This window comes from Chelonoidis abingdonii, chromosome 23 (assembly GCF_003597395.2).
Source record: "Chelonoidis abingdonii isolate Lonesome George chromosome 23, CheloAbing_2.0, whole genome shotgun sequence".
Classification (NCBI taxonomy): Eukaryota; Metazoa; Chordata; order Testudines; family Testudinidae; genus Chelonoidis; species Chelonoidis abingdonii.
In genome coordinates this window covers 4853743-4874302 of record NC_133791.1, presented here as the reverse complement: position 1 = coordinate 4874302, position 20560 = coordinate 4853743, and the positions used below count along the sequence as shown (strand labels likewise).

The 20560-nt window shown below is 47.6% G+C and overlaps 1 protein-coding gene across 2 annotated transcripts in view; it reads left to right on the top strand.

Annotated features, from left to right (window-relative positions):
• The window catches only part of LOC116815399 (transcription factor HES-5-like), a 37525-nt gene extending 29637 nt beyond the window's left edge, over window positions 1-7888 (top strand). Inside the window, exons 1-5 of one of the 2 annotated variants that reach the window (XM_032763775.2) lie at window positions 3235-3634; window positions 5209-5328; window positions 5694-6198; window positions 6422-6602; window positions 6736-7888. In XM_032763775.2, coding sequence (XP_032619666.1) covers window positions 6136-6198; window positions 6422-6602; window positions 6736-6977 — 486 coding nt within the window. In that variant the 5' untranslated portion in view covers window positions 3235-3634; window positions 5209-5328; window positions 5694-6135 and the 3' untranslated portion in view covers window positions 6978-7888. Of the gene's footprint in view, window positions 1-3234; window positions 3635-5208; window positions 5329-5693; window positions 6199-6421; window positions 6603-6735 lie in introns of those variants that run through there. The other variant, XM_075060194.1, reaches the window with a different exon arrangement.
• The last annotated feature ends 12672 nt before the right edge of the window (window positions 7889-20560 follow it).

The following is a 20560-nucleotide window of genomic DNA, read 5'->3' as shown; positions in this document are numbered from 1 at the left end:
GTGAATAGAGAAGCAGTGTGGGAAACTCAGAGGAACTTCAAACTCACAGTCTGAGGGCCTGTAACATACTCTTGTCCTCGGTCCCACATCTGCCTGTTGCAGACACAAAGAGAGAGAATGACAGAAAGAAAAATTCCATTATAAAAAACTGGAAGGGTGGTGGTTGAGGGGAAAGCCAGTGAAAAAAAATCAGGTTACTGTAGCCAGAGAGAAATTGCTGGAAATTCAAACAGGGAGCTCTGCATAACATATAAACCCCCCTCGCTCACACACAGCAGCACAGAGACTGATTAGGGGAAAAGGGCAGACCTAGGGCTTCATCCCACACTCATTCAAGCCCATAGAAACAGTCCCATTGAGTTCAGTGGAGCTGCACTGCTGGGCCTGTATTAGGTTCTCTGATCCATACACGCATACTGCCTAGTGCTTTGTCTGCTCCAGAGTATGCAGTAGGGGCTCCTGGGTTTTGCAAATGATTTCCTCGGTGCAGCTCCGTACGTCCGCTCTTAACGGTGAGAGCGAGAGCTGAGGCCACAGCAATGACAGCATTCCAGGGGTCTGACCCCTTTCATGCAGAGAACTCAAAGCCCTTTGCTAATATTAATGAACCAGGCTGCTTGGCCCTCTTGGAAGTGTTGTTCTCCCTGTTTGACAGTTGGAGAAACTGAGGCACAGAGGAGTGAAGTGATTTACTTAAGGCCACACAGTCCATGACAGAGCCCATGACAGAGTCCAGAAGTCTGAACTGCCAGTTCATTGCTCTAACCACTCGCAGCTCTGCCAGGACAGCTGCTGTCATCAGGAACAGTCTGAACAAACATTGCTACCCTCGGCAGTATTAGCAGTATTGAATGTTGGGAACTTGTCCACTGGCTTTGCACCATAGTTGGGGGCTCACTGCGTCCTTACCCCTTGAACTCAAATCCACAAAGTCCTCAAAACCCAGTCAAAGCTGAGTCGTCTTCCATGTGGAGGCCATCCCTGCAAAACCACAAACTGGCCCAGTCATGAGGGCATCTGGGCTCAAAGTTTGTGAGTTGTAGCAAAACAATTGCCAGATGCAGGCTGAGTCCTGAGTTGGCAGTGGAGGCCAGAGCCTGATTTGCACAGCTTTGCTGCGGAGGTTTTGCAGCTCTCTGATTCACAGAGCCGGAGAGGAAGGATGGCTGTGTGAGCAATGGGAGTCCTCTGGACTATTGCCACATCTGTCATGCTTCCTGCCTGAACTTTAAAAAGTCACTGAGGGCCTGATGGGTTTTTTGTTTTGTTTTTTTTTCAAAGTAGATGCCCACTTGTATGTCTGCTTTACATTTGTACTTACAGTGTGTGACAGGTCAAATGCGGATTTGCACACGCAAGCAATTATGTAGCCTCCTACGTGTGCAAATCATGTGATTTGGACATACACGGGAAGTACACTTAAAAAAGTAGGCCCAGATCTTTTTGAAAATCAGGCTCTTAGCCTATTGGCTCCTCAGTTACCCTGTGAAATGGGATATTCTACCCTCTTTGTTCATAAATGCTTGAAAAGGGCTCTGAGCTGCTTGGATAGAAAGGCCTGATTTTGATTGCAGCTATGCTGGTGAAAATCAGGGATAATTCCCCGGAAGATGATGGAGTCACTCTGGATTTACACTGGTGTAGCCGAGATCAGAGTATGGCCCTGGAAGTGCCAAAGGATATGGATCAAGTCCATAAGTCCTGCTCAGGCTCTACTCAGGCTGAAATTCCCGTTGGCTTCAGTGAAGGTTTCTTCCCGGAAAGGCCCAATGGGAGTTTTCCCTGAGTAAGGTCTCCAGCGTTCAGTGCTAACTTTGTATATCCAAGTCCGCCAAGATCTTACCACCTTTCCCATCCCTCACATAGAGTTCCTTTTCTCCTAAGTACCCTACCATGGTAAGCGGCTTATTAACATAAGGCTGTGGAAGTTTGTGTACCTCCAAGTTTCCCACGCCATTTCTTAACTATATTCATTCCCCACACAAAAGAAGTGTGCCGGGCTACAAACCACATTAGTAATGGTGCTTGACTTTGCATTGTGTTCAGTGGGAAACCCTACTCCCAAAAGGTCATCTGGGTAGCAGTTATCAGAAAGGAAGCAATCAGAGCAGTGATGATCTCTGAAGACTTGGGAAAGCAGCAGCTCCTTTAAAACGCCTTGAAAGCCAACATCTGGTAGAGATTCAGGAGGCTGGATAGTGTTTACTCCATATTTCAAGTATAGTACCTGTATGTAGGGTCTTACGATCATCATCTGTTTTCTTTCCAATGCCGTTTGCTCCGGTCCCACAGTAGAAAGCAATCATTCCAATGTTGGGGACATAAATTAATTCTAAATTCATGATCCCTGGTGTAACTCCATTGACACCTGTAGCTTTACAGTGCGGATGAATCTGGCTAATTGCCCTTTTTTGGGATTTCCAAATCAAACTGGAGTTACAGCCATACATTCTGGTGTCATGCCAAAGTGACGGTCTCCTCCAAAGCTAGTTCTTCACTGGTTAGTTAATTTCCCTCGTTGATTGCGAAGCCACAGAGAAAACCATGGAGTCATTTTTTTCGTTTGTTTTTCCTGAGACTAGAACATTTGTTCGAGGAACTACAGTATCCTTGTTGTGTGACTCAGAGAGAGGCTAGGGAAAAGCTGCTGTCAAGTCAGGGAGACTTTGCACTTATGTTACTTTACAGACAATAGATGAACCCCACAAAACCAGTGTAACAGACCTTACAATCATCCCTATTTTATGACTGAGGCCCACAGCAGTTAAGTGACTCAAGGCCTCAGAGCTTATATGAGAGTCAAGGATAGAACTTGGGATTCAAGGGTTCCCAGCCCCAACTCTGCCATAATCAAATGGCTCTTGCAAAAAGGTCCATCAAATTTCAAACATACCAAAAAACCAAACAGAACTAGAAAGTAATTCCCCTGCAGGGCTTATTGGCAGGGTCCTTGTGGGAATTAAGCAGGGATTGTATTCCATACAGTTAATTTCCTGCAAGTGTTGATCAATTTCCAAAAGCCTTGGGGACCTGGTGGGGGGGGGGCAGATATTTTGTTCTTTTTTCCAGTGCGGCAAATTCTGCAGTCCTTAATTGAGTGAAATTACCATTGACTTCCATGGAACTATAGCAATTCAAGGTGGCAAGATTTGTCCCCATGTAATTTTTTGATTACTCAGGCTACCTTCAGCTGAGAAGTAAAATGTCTGTTTTCAGATTCTATTATTTTGAGAACGTGTGCTATAAACAAGGGCCAGATCCTCAGCTGGAATGGGTTTAGCTCCATTGACTTCCGTGGAATGATTTGGATTTATACCAACCAAGAGGACAAAAGTGACTCTGATTATCCCAGCACAGTCAACTGACAGCTGTGAGGATCTGGCCAGTTCTGAGTCTGATCCCCTAGGTTCTCTGTTTGAAAGAGCATTCTGAGTCATAGCACCAGATCTCAGAAGTGGCCGGAAGCCCAAACCGAGATAAACAGGCACATGCAGCACCAGTCACCTGGCCACCCCCACGTCTGTGCTAACAGGCTTTACCACTGAAAGCTCATTTGTCTTCCACAAAAATAAAAGTCCTGGGATGGACCAGAAAACTCACAGGGCACAGGACTCTCCCCACCCCCCAAACGAAGGTAAGTATGGAAATGCTTTGATTGTTCTGTACAACTGGTTATTACAGGGAGGGGCATCTGACACTTAAAACTGCTTTGTTAGATTCAGACGTGGGGCTTGCATGTGTGTGGTTGATATTGCAGGGAGAATTTATGGCTCTTCCCATATCTGGTTATTAGTAAGCTCATCTGCAAAGCAGCAACAATCTCAGGCAAAGCTGTTAGTGAATGTGCGGGCTGGGGAACTGGCAGGGTTCTCCCTATGTGTCATTGGCTAATCAGCCCTAGAAATGAGTTCGCTGCTTGAGAGATCTGTTTCAGAGGCTGTCCCCAAGAGGGGAGCGGGAGAGCAAACGATGGGATTCCTAGGTGGTGTCACATGGGCTCAGAATTAATCCACACGCTTTGGAGGAAACATGTGAGATGGTGTCACAAAACTTTCCCACAACTTGACATAAAAGACTCCGAGCTTAACAGCTGCTGTTCTGTACAAAAAGAAGTGAGCCTATTCAAGGGCAGTACAATGGGGGAAGGAAAAGCAGATCCTGGAAGAGGTCACTTAAGCCTTACCTGGTTTTAAGAATAACTGAATTAGAGACAGATGACTCTGTGTGTGTGTGTGTGTGTGTGTGTGTGTGTGTATTCACTTTCATATACATTACACACATTTTTATACCACATTCCATGACAGGATCCCCAAAGTCTTAACAAATATAAACTGAGCCGCATAAGAATAGTGAGAGAAAGGAATATTACAATCCCCTTGTCACAGATGAGAACACTGAGGCACAGAGAAGTGAAGTGACCTGATTAAGTTCACACAGTGAATCTGGAACAAATCTGGGAACAGAACCCCGTGCTTCAGCAGCCTGGCTCCATGCTTTAACTCTACCCTTGTAATGTAACTAATTGGAATGGAAGACATGTACTAAAGATACAGATGGTGCAGAAATCAGTCTGCTTCCGTATGATACTCAGCTTATCTTTGTGTGAGTTAATTTAATGCTCAGAAAAGTGAGTGAGGACTCCTTGTTATTTGAGCAGGCAGAGTGTAGGTCAGGTGTAGTGCAATTTATTATGTATTATGTATTATTATTATTATTTATTATTATTTATTATCTATTTTATTTATTGGAAACACACAGCTCTAAGAATACATCTTAATATCCTAAAGAGCAGCATCTCTTGCTAGTGCAGTGCTGGGTCTCTCTAGAGCAGAAACTGCCAGTAAAATCAAATCCTAGTATGGATTGTAGCCTAGAGAAGGAGAAAGGGAGTCAGGACTCCTGGGTTCTATTTCCAGTTGTATTTCTGACTTGCTGCATGACTTTGCTCTGTGCCTCAGTTTCTCCATTGGTAAAATGGGGATAATCACACTAAAACCTGCCTCATGGTGGGGATGGAGGAGAGTGGGTTGTGAGGTGAAATTTATGTTCATTATATGTTTTGATTTCTGTGGATGAAGGTAATGCAGAAATGCAAAAGTATTGCAGATATTCAGCACTCACTAAGATTTCCCTCTTTCACCTCTGGATTCTCTCTCCTATTTAAGAACAGATAAATAAAGTATTATTATGACTATTTTTCCCATATAGGGAAGTTGAGATGATGAGAAGGGAAGTGCCTAAAGTCACGCAGGACATCTGAGAACAGAACTCAAATCTACTTCCTCCCAGTCCTCTGCTTAACCACAAGACTGTCTTGTGTGTAAATAAGTAAATAACAACACTCTGTATAGATGTGTGTACCCATAATGAAGTGCATTGTTTATCCTGAGCCAGACCATGGAGTCCACACTCTGTTTTGAGTCAGGTGACACTCACATTGATGTCAGCTGAGGAGGAACTTCAGAATCTGGCTCATTGTTATTAAAACAAACCCACAAAAACCAACAACCCTGGTTTTTAAATTAGCAAAATAAAGTCTATAGTTTATTTTCAGCAACTAGTGAACCCAGCGATCTCCAAGCAAGTGTGCTGCTTGCCTTCATCTCTGTGTCCGTATGTGTTCGCGCCCAAAGTGTGTGCCTGGGTGTGTGTGTTTTCAAAAAAGATACAATCCCATCTTTTCCTCTGCACAGATTAGCTTCTTTCCCGCCATCAGCAATTGGCCCCCACATTCACCATTGTATGTGAACTGAATATTGTGTGTGCCTGGAAAGCTATTGATCTGCAGCATCAGTCAGCAGCCTTTTCTCACTGAGGGCCAGCTCTTTCCCAGCTTCTAACACGTAATTTGGATCCCAGTCTTTCACGTACCACACACTCCCCACCTGCTCATCTGGGAGAAGGTCATTATCCCCCAGCTATTCACTGGCACTGGAGCGTGCAAGAATAGATGCTTCATCTATTGTCCTGCTTATCTCTGATTGGCTCTGGAGTGTGGGAAACTCAACCAAGTCAGAGACCCACAGATTCTGAACAAGGTTGTGCAGTATAAATATTAGGGCAGAGTCAGCTTCCAGCAGCACACTTCCACAGGACTTCAGCACAACTGAGATCTGCCTCCTTAGCTCAGGACAGATGGCCCCCAGCACTCTTTTCATGGAGCACAACAACCTACTGACACCAAAAGAGAAAAACAAAGTAAGTACCAGCACAGTCTGCTTTGGTGGCTGCTTCAGTGAAACTGATGGGGCTAGAGCCTCAGCTGGTACAAATAAGCGTAACTCTATTTCTATGCTAATTTACACCAGCTGAGGATCTGGCCCATACTACTTACATGCACTGAAGCGATGGACCAAACAGTCCAGAGATGTAGCAGAGTGAGGATGTTTTCTAAGCAAATCTTTTGTCCTGTGTTTTGCAGCTGAGAAAGCCGGTGGTGGAGAAAATGCGCCGGGACCGGATTAACAGCAGCATTGAGCAGCTGAAACTCCTACTGGAGAAGGAGTTCCAGAGACACCAGCCCAATTCTAAGCTGGAGAAAGCCGACATCCTGGAGATGACTGTTAGCTACCTGAAACAGCAGAGCGAGCTGCAGATAAAGAGTGAGTATCAGACTTGGCTTCAGTCCTGGCTGTGTGCAAAGCAGTGATGTACTGTATGAAGCTCCAGAGAGTGACATGAAGAATGAGTCTAAATCATGGTCTCTTTTCCCTCCCCTCTCTCTTTCTTCTCTAGCTGCAGGATCCATCCATAAAAACTCTCAGTTCGACTTCAAGGAGGGCTACTCTAGGTGCCTGCAGGAGGCTTTCCATTTCCTGTCTCTCCATAAAGTCCAAACAGAAACGCAGAGCAAGCTCTTGAGTCATTTCCAGAAGAGCCAGTTGGCTGCACCAGAGGTCATCTGCTCCCCTTCCAGCCAGAACACCCCAAAGCAAGCATCCCTGAAGAACGTCAATGCTCTCTGGAGACCCTGGTAGACTGTGGGAGAGGGGACAGGAAACGCTTGCTCTATGGACCTTTGTCTTTTATATTCCAGAGGATGGATGTGACTGCAGCTGATAGTCACACCCTGATCCTCTCTATGTAGGGAATATTATTTCCCGTTTTATTTATGTGTGGAAAGAATGGGATACTTTTGATTCTTCAGTTTCATGTGGGATCCTGTGGAAAAGGTTCAGGTATTCTGTTGAGTGGTATTTAAGCTGTGCAGACACTGGTGATAGCAATGTACACCAGGGTACCCAGTCTAGGGGCACGTGCCTTCATAATGAAGGAGGTTTTTGTAGGTGGCTAAATGTTATCAGTGTTACAGTTGTGTTAAGACTGTAACAGATAACAATCTCTGTAGGAGAGAATTCTCTAATTTTGCTTGTAAAAGCTGTCAGCTTTGCTCCCACTTTCCTAGCAACCTGTTCTCACTCTGATTTAGGACGAATTTAGTACCTCACTGTTGATGGATGGTTTTCCAAGTTCTCTTCCCCTCTGTTTGCTTGCAGCACTTGCATAGCAGCAACGATAGATTCCTAGCTTCCGTTCACCCGTCACACTGTAGGGCTAGCAAGAGGTCACTAGATAAAACGATGGGGAATATTTCTACCATTTTGCTGCTTTTTCTGTTTAGGAAAATAATATTTTAATGCTTTATATTAAAGACAAAAGAAAGTAGATGCAAGGTTTGGTGGTTCAATGTTATACATTTGGACTGTCAGCCTAGCTCTTTCTAGCATGTTCATTATTATAATGATTGTTCTCTGTACTGAACGGTTTCATTCATTGTGGATGGTGAGTTTCTCCCATGCCTGGGAATGGCCCTGTGGGCTCTGTGCATACTATGTATGCATCTGTATCACATGTTTGTAGAGAGAAATAAAAATGCATTTGTGTGCAACTGCTAGCTAGGTTTCCTTCTTGTCAGCTATGTGCAGCTGCACGGACCATTGAAACACTCTTTTCTAATTTAACAACACCACAGTAATTGCAAGAGGAGACTTTTCAAACCAAAGGAGCTTGTGTTCCTGCCTATCCTAGGCACTGACATGGCCTCCATCACTACAATAGCTGAGCATCTCACTGCCTGTAACACACATATCTGCACGACACCCCTGGGAGGTAGGGCTATGATCCCTATTTGTCTCCAAGTCCTTTATTTTACTAACTGTCTTGCCCAAGGTCACGCAGGAAGTCTGTGGCAGAGCAGAGAATTCAACCCCACATTCTCAAGCCCCAGGTTTGACCCTTAACCACTGTCCCATCCTTCCTAGACCATGTATAGTTTCTTCAGGGATGAAAGCAAAAGTTAGACACCTCTGGCCCACTCAACCTCCCTTAAGCTCTTTTGCCACCACACCACTGCCCCAGGAAGCATAGGGATCTGCATTGGCAAGCGGCTCCTGCCATTCTGGGCTCTCTTAAAATCCAGAGACCTGATTCTGATCAATTAGGGCTGTGGATTTACACCAGCATAAAACTGGTGTAACAGAGTACAGTAGAGGGAAGCTCCTGGGCTCTCCTCCCTCCTGCTTTACACTGTTGAATGACAAAAAGATGCACATTCGGCAGGAATGGATGGTTCCAGGGACACACCTGTTCATTTTCTCCATTGCCCACTATGCTACTTGGACCTGATGTTTGGCAGTAAATCCAGAGTGACACCTCCCAGCCAGGGTAACATCAATGGCATGCAGTACCAAGGCCTCTCCTGGCAAGAAGCTGGGCCGGGTCACCTTGGATTACCCAGTGTTTCTGACGCCCTTGCTTTAAATGAATGGTTCCAGTACAGTCAAGTGCCGGCAGCCAGAGGCCTGTGAAAAGGGCCCCACACCCATGTCACAAAGATCCCATGCACTGGCTAAAATTAAAAAAAACTCAAACCACCTACATTTTGCAAAATACTAGAAAGGCCCAGAAGAAGGGCAATGCGCATTCCCTTACATCACTGCCTGAGGGTCTGGCTGGGCCTCAGCAGAACTGGGCTCAGTTTCCAGATCTGCAGCATCCTCTGTGTGAGCTGCTTTAATTCCTTTACAGCCGTCCCAGTTACCAAATCATTCGACTGTCTGGGGTTTGTATAAACCCCAAGGGCAGCAGCTTCTGACCCAGGCAGTGTGAGTGGGTGTGAAGTTGCTGGGAAGAGCAGGGAGTCCTGAGCAGGACTGTATTCCTCCCTAACAGAGCATGGAACTCTGCCATACCATTTGCTTCCACAGGAGTGTGATTGGTTTTTATAATTATAGAGACTGGAGCGGGTTCCGTTCAATTCTGTAGTTGATTTGTAACTCACTGTTTGGACTGATGTTGGTGACTCTGATTTCTTGGCTGTGGAGCCCTCATAAATAAATCAGATAAATAAACGCTGCACGGTCTATACCAGTGTATACAGCACCTCAGCCGAGGCTTCTACCGTAACACTAGTAATAACATGTCTTCCAAGCAGTGACTGGGCCTCTGCTGCAGAGATGTTACTGTACCAACGTAGGCGTAGTTTGATTTCTATATTTGGTGAGGGAAGGGGAGGCAGCTCCAGCCAGACTAGGCTGACCAGATGTCCCAATTTTATAGGGACAGTTCCCATATTAGGGGCTTTTTCTTATATAGGCCCTTATTACCTCCTACCCTCTCTCCCAATTTTTCACACTTGTTATCTGGTTGCCCTAAACCAGGGCAACTGGATTACACATGGGGGATAATTCCATGCCTGCCTGAGGCTTGCGGTCTGGAGGAGCAATGCCCCCTTACACTCCCCCAAACTACTCTCATGTGTAGAAACTACACCATCATGCGGCATAGTGGTAGTATTTATAACTGCTACATGCCCTTAAAGGAAAACATTTGACAGTGTCTCTGCTGTTACTTTTGCCAACTGACTTTTAACCTTATGGCTCTAAAACACCTATGAGGATTTTAGATTAGATTTCAAGAGAGCACTTCTCCTTTTCCACCACCAGGTGTCTCCCAAACTGGTCTCCTCCTCCAGGCTGCCAGCTGTGCAGGAGGTGTCTAGACTGCGCCTAAAGCAGGCCTGGTGGGATCTGAATTTTGTTTACAATGACTGAAACCAGCTGTGGTTGGTTTAGTTTCCTCAGAGGCCTGGAGACACATAGGAGGTAAACAGCTGCCTTGCAGGGCATGGACTGTAGGCAGCACATGGGTGATTAGTCATTGTGGTCATCTGTGGGACACTGTTTAATTTTAATGAGCAAATGTCACAGGGAGGAAGTGGGAGGTGGAATCTGGAGATTTTTAGGTAAGCTCCCTGCACCATTTATGGCATTACAGTAATTTCCACACCAACCAGCTGCAATGCAACACAGGATAGTTCGGTATTCAGTACAAAATACAGGAAAAATCTTCCTGCATCAGTACAATGGGAATCCTGTACAACTGCAGATGCACCCATTAAACTTGGAGAACTCTAGGTTTGCTCTCCTCTAGGTTTTTATGTGGCACCTATCACAGCAGTGTCTGAGCAGGCAGGCAATTGTGGGCACAAGCCATCTCACTGGGCAGCGCATGCACTCGCTCGGAGCCCTGAAATGTGGGGTTCTGCAGGTGCATGCCTCACACCTACATTTGCTAATGCTGCCAGCAAGGTGCCCCAGATGGTCTGTCACTAGAATGTTTTCCAGTTTCCATGCTTAGTGTCTCCTTACAGGGAATGCCGTCAGCTTAATAACAAGACTTCTCACTTCTGTCTGCACAGCTTTACTTACTCTTAGTCTGAGGTAAGACTTCTGGCTCCCAGAAATGATCGTGGTTCAAAGGAGCCTGGTTTCCCAGTACTTTTCCCCAGTTGCTTGTTCAGGTCTGTCACACAGTGCCAGAAGAGAGGACTGCATTGAAAAGAACAGGGAGCTGTATAGGCAGGTGTCGTATGGACATACTGCTAGCTTGCATTTTGAAAGGGATACAACTTCATTTTGGCCCTTTTATCAAACCGAGCCCCAACAGCTTGTGCAACGACATCCTGTTTTGAAAGGAAAAAGTTCATAGCTGTGGCTTTGTTTGAAGAGAAGCTTTAGGCGGTGTCTACACTGCCACCTTCAGCGCGAAAACTTTTGTCATTCAGGGGTGTGAAAAAACACCCCCATGAATGACAAAAGTTTTCGCGCTGAAAACCCCAGTATAGATAGCGTCTCGTTCAGAGTGGTTATTTTTTATCACTGGGAGAGCTCTCCTCCGGTGATTAAGCGTGACTACACTGCCCACGTCACAGTGCTGCTGCGACCGTGCTGTAATGCGGGCAGTGTCGACCTACCCTTTGTTGTAATCTTACCTGCCTGGGACATATGTGCGTGTGTCGTAGGGTATGGCTACACTGGCAAGTTTTTGCACGAGTTATACCATGTTTATTAGAGCACTGGAATGAAACCGTTGTTACATGTCCACACTGTGCTCCTTGTGACAGTGGAGCGCATCCACATTAGCAGCTCTTGCAAGGGTAAAGAGAGCAGTGCATTGTGGTAGCTATCCCACTGTGCAACTGGCCTCAGGGCGCTTTGGGAAGAATTCGCAATGCCTCATGGGGCAGGCACATCACGTGATGCAGGTTTCCCAATCCTGTTGTTCCATGGGCATCCTACTACATTGCCAGCTGCTTTTCAACTGGGGGGGGGGGCAGAGTGTGGGGGGGGGGCAGAGTGTGTGTTTTGGAGACAGAGAGCCTGTCAGCATGCTGTCTTGTATGTTCATACAGCGGCAGGAAGCAACCAGTCCTGAGGCAGGGAGAGGGGGAAACCACGACATCAGCCCCGGCCTCCCTCCCCAGCTCGCCTCCCTCCCCAGCTCTCTGTACAGCAATCACACACGCCTCTCTGTGTTTAATAGCCCACGCATTCCACATTAATGGTTTGCTTTGTGTCCCAGAGCAGATCAGCACCCCACACAAGCGCTGTCAGAAATGGAGCTTTGAAAGGGAGGGACACATCTCTCCAGGGCAGCAGAGTTCAAAACACTGAGCAGAAGGGCCACTTGAGGGATTATGGGACACTTCCAGAGGCCAGTTGATTGCTTTCTGTGCTGTAATGTGTTTACATTGTCAATACAGCGCCGGAGCCTCCGCACTTTAAGGGTGTCTTCACTAGCAACTGCAGCAGTGCTTTACCGTGGCTGTGTAGTCACGGCACCAGCGCTGGGAGAGTAAAAATACTACTCCCGCAAGGAGAGTAGCTCCCAGCGCTGGTGCACTGTCTACACTGTCATTGTCCAGCACTGAAACTTGCTGTGCTCAGGGGGCGTGTTTTTTCACGCCCCGAGCAAGAAAGTTGCTGCACTGTAAAGTGCCAGTGTAGACAAGGTCTAAGGCTTGGGACTCTTGTCGAGGTGGTTTTTTTGCAACGCTGCAACTGAGGAGTTTCGGCGCACTAAGTGGCTTGGCAGTGTGTTCACCTTGGGAGTTACACCGCAGAAAGCTGCTTTACTGCGCAGTAACTTGCCAGTGGAGACAAGGCCTTAGACCATTAGTTTCTGGAAAGCATGCTGAGAACTTCCGCTGGGGGCAAGAACGACAGATAATAGTAAATAATTAAAGGACAGAAGGGTCTGTGTTTTAGAAGATCCCAGCAGACTTCTGCCTGCTGCTGTGTTTCTTTCCCATTTTTTAACCCTTGAAAATCCCTGTTATTCCAAATAGTCTATTTGTTATTTAAAAGGGCAGAAATTAATTTCACAAACCTCCCATGCAGAAAACTTTCACTTATACTTCACTCAGTCCTGTCAGCTTCCTGGAAACATGGCTGGAAGGCTGGAGAGCAGGACCGGTGTTGGGCCGGAGAGCAGGTAAGCGGAACAGCAGGCTGTCAGGGCTTTGAGGCGCCAGCTTTTCTACTCAGTTCAGGTTTTGTTTTATCTCCTTTCGCCCAGACTCTCAATTATGTTAATCCCTGTTTATTAATGACACGTAGCCCTTTTGGAGTGTTTTTCATCTGCAAAGATAATCAGTGGCAGCCTCTTAGAGCTGGATATTTCCTGCCTTATTTTGAATCAGAGACTTCACTGCTGCTGTAAATTGGCTGTGATTATCAAGTGTCAGTTCGAGCCTCAGTTTCTCCTGCCTACTTTCAAAGGCCACCAGCTTCTGCTGTGATTGATCCAGACCCTTAGTCCCCCTGATAATTATTATCTGCAGATGGAGAAACGGAGGCAGAAAAGTTAAGTGATTTGCACAAGTCCACGGAGAGTGGCAGTGCCAGAGACAGGATTAATGCAATTAGAATAAATGAGTCCCTTCACTAATACTATTTTTAAAATAATATTTTCCTGTGATATGTGTTAACAGAATGTACAACAGTTTCTAACTGCTCCTTCCTCACAACAATGAAACTCGTGACAATATTGATTTGTGGTTAGAGATGAGAGCTGTGAATCAGGACTCCTGGGTTCTGCTCTTGGCTCTGTCACTGACTTGCTGCATGGCTTTGGCCAAGTCACATCACCTCATTGTGGCCCAACACGTACCTGGCAGCGAAAAGGAGGTAACAGCTCTTCACTGTCTCACAGGGATGTTGTGAGTGTGTGTACTTTGAGAGCCTCAGGGAAGGGATGCCATATGAAGACTAAGAATAACATTTTTATTGGAGCTGGTCAGAAAATGGTTCTTTCCCACTTAGGAAAAAAGTCAAATTTTCATCAAAAAATCAACATTTGAAATATTTCAGCCAAAACCTGGAAATGTTCACTTGTTTGCCTCATGGAACACAGCCTGGAAAGAGCTTAAAGCAGAAGACTGGAAAAATCAGCTCCCCTTCTTGCCCACCAAACCATGGCCTCAGACAAGCAGGGATTGTGAGTCTGAATTCCTGGTCTCTTCGCTCAGCGTGGGGCCGAGTGGATAGAGCAATGAGACGGGGATTTGGGGCTGTTGTGGTATACACAATCTCTACTCCTGAGCTGCTATGTAACCCTGGGCAGCTTGTATGATACCCTGCTTTGACAGGACAACGTTCTAGTGAATTCCTATCTATGTTTGAAGAGCCGTTTTTCCTTCACAGCCCGTGGGTGTATGTGTGAGAGAGAAGAGTGTATGTACATCAGTGTTTGTGAAGCACTTGTCAACCCTTGGCTAGGACAGGGCAGTACTAGGCAATACATAATAGCCATAAAGGACTGAAGCTTATGTCTCTGTTTGAGCAGCGCACAGTGGATTCCAGCAGATCCCTAACTAGTGATGTGCCACTTGGCATTTAACGTTCAGAGCCTACTTACCCTGTTATTTCAAAATGCAGCACTTCTTGATCTATAAGATTACTTCCCTTCCTCCTTGACCTCTCCCACGGAACAGGAAACTGACTCATACTTGTCCAGATAATCCTTTCCTACCAGTTTCCGGAAAAGGAGGGCTGGTTAGTTTACAGCCAAATTTATCAGCGTAGCCAGAAGCTACGATTAGAACACAGGATGGACTGGACTGGTTTGTGAGACAGCCTGGCACTTGGGCCATGGAGAGTGGAGAGGCTGCACGGTGGGGGATATTTGGTACTTGTGCCGTTATTTTTTATTCATGAACTCAGCCAGGAGCCACTCCTGGAAGCAAAGCCCTGTGGAAGAAATGCCCCTGGTGGCAGTACAGGGCGGAACCTGCAGGAAATGCTGTCTGAACAGTCATTGTGATGTTCCAGGAAGCACATCCAAATTTCTTTCCTGAGGAGCGACTTGCTGGAAGGATGACGATGCTCATCTACTCATCAGAGCATCTGTGCAGCCTTCTGTGTGGCAGCTAGAGCCATGCACAGGTGAGGGCCTTTTCAGTAGGAATGCCAAGGACCTGTGCTTTAGCTAAGGTGAATTGCACAGGGTAGGAGGGTACATGCAATGCAGGCTGTGATGCAGTCTTGCTCTGCTTATATCTATGCTGCTGCAAAGATAATTTCCCTAGCTTGTCGCTTTTATCACGTCGCTATCTCTCCTTCTCCACTGCGTCAAACACAACTTCTCCCTGCTCAGCCTAGCTCCACGCTGCCCATCATCTCTCATGTACTATCCAGCTGTTGATTCTCATCCATACACCAAGTGTATGTGTGTAGGGGGAGGGCTAAACCCCTCCCAGGGCCTGAGGCCCCTGCCTCATCTACTGCCACTCAATAGAGTCTCTGGATCTGCATCTGACCCCAGAGTCAGGGAAAAGGCATGAATGAAACCCGCAGTACCACTGCCCTTCACGAGGGGTTAATATTGGTCTGTCAATCACCTGACTTCCCTTATTGATGGGCTAAATCTATCTTGTTTTTACTTGGCCTTAGCCACTTAGTGAGGAGTTGCTAGGCAGGATAGCAATGTAGGTGGGCCCAGCCTGATTTTCCCATTGGTGTATTTTTGTGATTGGGTGACCATCTTGCTAGGTCTACAAAGCACTCTTCCTCTGTCGCTGTAATTGGCAGAGGAGGTTGAACAGAATGTGATTTTTCGATTGGCTAGATGAGACTTGTTGCTAGGCAGAGTATCCAACCCAGTGTTGGGGCACCTTTAAAAGCAGTACCAGATAGGGATACTTGGGATGGTGGTTTTGCCCCCTCTGGCAGGGGCAGAGCTGGGTGTGACATCTAGCAGCCCAGCTAGAGCTGCCTCTGATTGTCTCACGGCTTCCTTGGCCTGCATCATCTTTCTGTCCATCTCCATGGATTGGGGCTCAACTGACGTGTCCAGTGGCAGCTCTGTGGGGCAGGGACCGTCTGTGTGTTCTGTGTCTGTACAGCACCAGGTAGGGGGCTGAGCCATGACTAGACTCCAAGGTGCTACGTTAACGTACATCATGATAAAGCCCAGAAGAAGTTTGGGGGGCAGGGGGAGGGGAGGGAGAGAGCGAAATGGTGGAGATGTTGCCTTTTCTTGTGCCTCCTCTGGGTGCTATTCGCTGGGCACAACTGGCCTTAGGAATTAGGGGTTATGGTGGGCAGAGCAGAGATAAATCTTCACTGGCTGCCCATTTCCAGATGTTCACACCAGCCCTTGCTACAACCAATGCAAATTTCTCTCCTTTGATGATCACCATCCCCTGATGGAGAGACTGAGGAGGACTGGCCAAGGGAGTTGCCCAAGGCTGCAGAAGGTGGCAATGGCAGGGCCATTATTAGCACAGTCAGAATGACAAAAGCATGTGGGTGGCTCCATTAATACTAAGAAATTCTAAGAAAAGTTCTGCTTTCTCGCAGTGGGCCAGATGGCAACATCCTTTGTCAGCCACTCTTCCTTCCCTCCCCAGTCATGATCTGGCTGAGGTAGGGAGAGCAGAGGCTACTCACCTGATAAAGTGCTGCAAGCTGGTGGATGGGGAGGGGGAGAGAGTAGGAGTTCGGACTGCACCTTCTCCATTTGCTAGCTAGAATAGTTGGCTGGATGGGGAATAGGTCCAAGAAAAGGGGTGAAGTGATTTTCTCCTTCCGCCCAGCACAAAGGAGGAAGTCGGTCTTTGAGACACAGTTTGTTCTCTGCTCTGCTCTGCTCCTGGGGTGGGGTAGTGACATGAGGCCCTTCACGGCAGATTGCAAAGGCACAATCTGCTCCTGAGCAAGAATCAACAAGGGACCTGCTGTAGGCATTTGACAGGGGTGTTGTTACCCGATCCTTGCTTGTCACATTGCTTTGAGCTGTGTCTGACACAGGGATGCCTATCCAGTTATCTGAGTCTGTGTGGGTGATGGGTGCGTGCACAGGGTTTCAGCGAGCATGCCTCAAGCTGTACACTAGATAAAATGCTCACCTTTTGTTATCTGGTTTTGAGGTGGGGACTCAGGCACAAATCTGGATTGCAACTTTGAAGAGCAGCTTTGTCTTTGGTTTGACGGTACATCTGTCCGTTGGACTGAAGCGCCTTCTTGCAGTGCTCCTGAAGAACACGTTCTCAGAGCCACCAACCAAAGAAGCCACAAGTACAACGTTGGTCTTTGTTGTAGGGTGTGCAGCAGTCTTTGCGCACTCTGTGAAGTATGCACATTTCCTGTGCATATGAGGGGTCGGCACAAGCTTTTTGAAGTAATTCAAACCCACGGTGCACACATGAGCACCTTTTGCAGCCTGCACACAGTTTCAGAACGTGATATTGTGTCTAAGGGGGAAATCAGGCTTAGGAGACAAACTTAAATTACTGAAATGAATGTTTAGCAAACCATCTCCAAACACCAATTCTCTGGTGGGAAGGCTAATATGAGAGTCCGACCTCTGGAAATGTAGGTCTTTATTCAGACCTTTTGAGGCTACTTCCTTTGTATTATTTATATTGCAGTAGCCCCAAAAGCCCCACTGAGATCAAGAGCCCACTGTGCTAGGCACTGTGCAAACACATACTAAGAGGCTGTCCCTGACAAAGAGCTAGTCTAAGGGCATGTCTCCACTAGCAATGTTAAAGCGCTGCCGCAGCAGCACTTTACCGTGGCTGTTTAGTCGTGACACCAGTGCTGGGATAGAGCTGTCCCATCGCTGTTAAAAAATCCACCCCCACGAGGGGAGTAGCTATCCAAGCTGGGAGACGGGCTACGCTGCCACTTTATAGCACTGAAACTTGCAGCACTCGGGTGTGTTTTTTCACACCGCTGAGCGAGAAAGTTGCAGTGCTGTAAATTGGCAGTGTGGATAAAAAGAAAAGACAGACAAAATGTAAGAGAACATGATCCAGTTGCTAAAGAAAGAGAGAGAGAGAAAGCATATTATCATCCCCGCTTTACAGAAGGCACAGAGAGATTAGGTGAGTTGGGCAAGGTCACACACTATCTGTGGCACAGCTGGGGATAGAGGAACCTAGATTAATGGATTCCAAGGCCAGAAGGGACCATTCTGAGCATCTAGTCTGACCTCTTGTATAACAAGCCAGAGAACTTCCCAAAATAATTACTTGCGCCGATCTTTTAGAACAACATCCAATTTTGAGTTAAAAATTGCCAGTGATGAAGAATCCACTATGACCCTTGATAAATTGTTGCAATGGCTAATTGTTCTCATTGTTAACAATTTACACCGTATTTTTCCAGTCTGACTTTGTCTAGCTTCAGCAGGTTCGTCCTTAGACATACGCAGCATACACGACTGCAAAGGGCACCCAAAAATTAGGGGCACCATTTCCCTCCGGCCTGCCCCCACACTGGGCCATCGGGCTTCTCCCAGCCCCCCCCCCCCCCTCGCTCCTCAGCTGGCCACCTGAGGGCTCCAGCCTCCGGCTCTGCTGCCCCAGCCCCGGGAGCTCAGACAGAGCGGGGACCTGACCCACCGCCGCCTGGAGCGAGTCCCTCCCTGGACCCTGCCTGCCTGAGCCACTCGGTCTGTGGTGGGAGGGGGACTTAAAGTGACAGTGCACTCACTGTCTCTCACACTTCCCTAATACATGCCCACACACTGTCTCCCACACCCACAGACATACACTCTGCCTCTCACGAGTCACAGTCCCCTATACAGATTGTTACACACACTCTCACACTCCCCAACACACACACTGGCACACAGTCACACAGTGCGCTCTTTCTGTCTCTCTCACATGCACTGGCTCTCTCTCTCTCTCACACACACATACACAGTCACGCACACACACACACACACATTTGTATTATTGTTGTTACTGGTTGGTACTTCCTGTCAAAATGCTCATGGTGAGCCAGGACTGGCGAGGGGCTGCAGGAGGGCCATGGGCTCTGTCAGGATGCAGCCCCCTTGTGACAGCGCAAAGTCGCCCTTGAGCCACTGCTGCAGTGTCTGGTGCATATGAAGCTCAGGGTGTGTCAGCAAGGGGGGGAATCCTGGGGGTCCGTGGGTGACACACTGGGGTCAGCGGCACCAGCTGGGACTGTTCAGTGGAGCATAGGAGCACCAGTTTAATAATACTGCGAAGGGCCCCACAAATCCTAAGGGTGGCCCTGAGCTTCAGTTTCCAGTCAGTGGCTCATTATACTTTTCTCTGCTAGGTTGATGAGCCCATTATTAAATATTTGTTCCCCATGCAGGTATGTATAGACTGTAGCCAAGTTACCACTTAACCTCCTTTCTGTTAAGCTGAATAGATTGACTAAAGGAGTTCAATCACTATTAGGCTTGGTTTCTAATCCTTTCATCATTCTCGTCGCCCTTCTCTTAACCTTCTCCAGTTTATCAACATCCCTGAATTGTGGGCACCACAACTGGACACACTGTTTCAGCAGCGGTCACAGCAGTGCCAGATACAGAGGTAAAATAACCTCTCTGCTCCTATTCTAGATTCCCCTGTGTAGGGAGGCAGTTCCCCACTCTGATGGAGGAAAGCTGGGCTGACTGGGGAGGCAGCCGCAGCTGGGGCCATGCCCCAGTCAGGCTACACCGGGCCCTGTTATAAGGGCTCAGGAGGAGCTGGCTCAGGGTCACTCTAGCTGTGGAGAGAGAAGGGCCTGGCTGCTGGGGAATAGGGTACCTGGAGTGGAGCAGGGGTGGGGAAAGGCCAGAGGAGCTGTGGAGCTCCAGCCTGGCAACTCCCCAGGCTGCGGCCTTGATAAAGGCCTATGCGGGTACTGGGGCTGGGAGGTGCAGCTGGTCCAACCTCCTTGCCAATGATGAGTGACCATGACAGACTGCAGTTTGCCCCAGTGAGCGGGGGCTAGATGACAGCTGGCAGTCACCCCGAGAGAAGGTGGGTTTAGAGGGTTGGCATACCCCTGGGAGGGAAGACCCAGAGAGTGGGGCTACTGCTGGGGCAGAACCCTGAGGTAAAGGGCACCAGAGTCCGGGAGGGACACGGGGACCTAAGGCAGGCAAGGCTCCGGCCAGCAGAGGGTGCTCCAAGTGCTAGAAGAGCTAATTCCTGAGACGACCACACTGGTGAGTCTTCCTGCTGCTACACCCTGTTTATGCACCCAAGGATCCTATTATCTCTTCTGACCACAGTGTTGTACTAGGAGCTCATGTTCAGCTGATTATCCACCATGACCCCCAAATCTCTTTCCGAGTCACGGCTTTGCAGGGGAGAGGCCCCCACTGTGTAAGTACTGCCTACGTCCTTTGTTTCTAGATGTACACATTCCCATTTAGCCACCCACCATTCCCTTGGATTCCAATAGGCTTGCACCTCACCAATTAGACATACTGCAGAATAATCCCAGTGACAAATTTCCGCCCCAGCCAAGGTTCACTGGTCGTGTGTTTCAGGTTGAGTGGGTACCTGTGGTCAGAAGGTGTCAGGAGGATATTTGTAAGCCCCTACACCCTCATGCTCTCCGCCGTCTGGGTTTTGGCTCAGAACTGCAGTCCTCTGGGGATTGCAAATTCAAGGCTGATTTATTCATAACTGTTAAAACCTCTAGGGAAAGTTGGGGTTTTGTCACAATGACTATCCATTCTGAGTGCACTTTTCAGGCCATTGCACAAGGCAGGCTGATCCCTTTCCAGGAACATAGAAAAAGCTGGAATGTGCTGTCATTCAGGCTCCATTCTCCAGTGGCAGGCAGCGTGCTCCAGACCTACCCATGATCCTGGCTGTTTGCTGGCTAATTTAGCTGCTGACTAAGCACTAAACTGGCCAATCTGTTGAATCTTATCAGCTCATCTGCAGTTCCCAGAACTGACTCCTTCCTCTGACTCCTGACTCCTTCCTCTGTGGCCTGCCAGCCCTGCCCTGTCT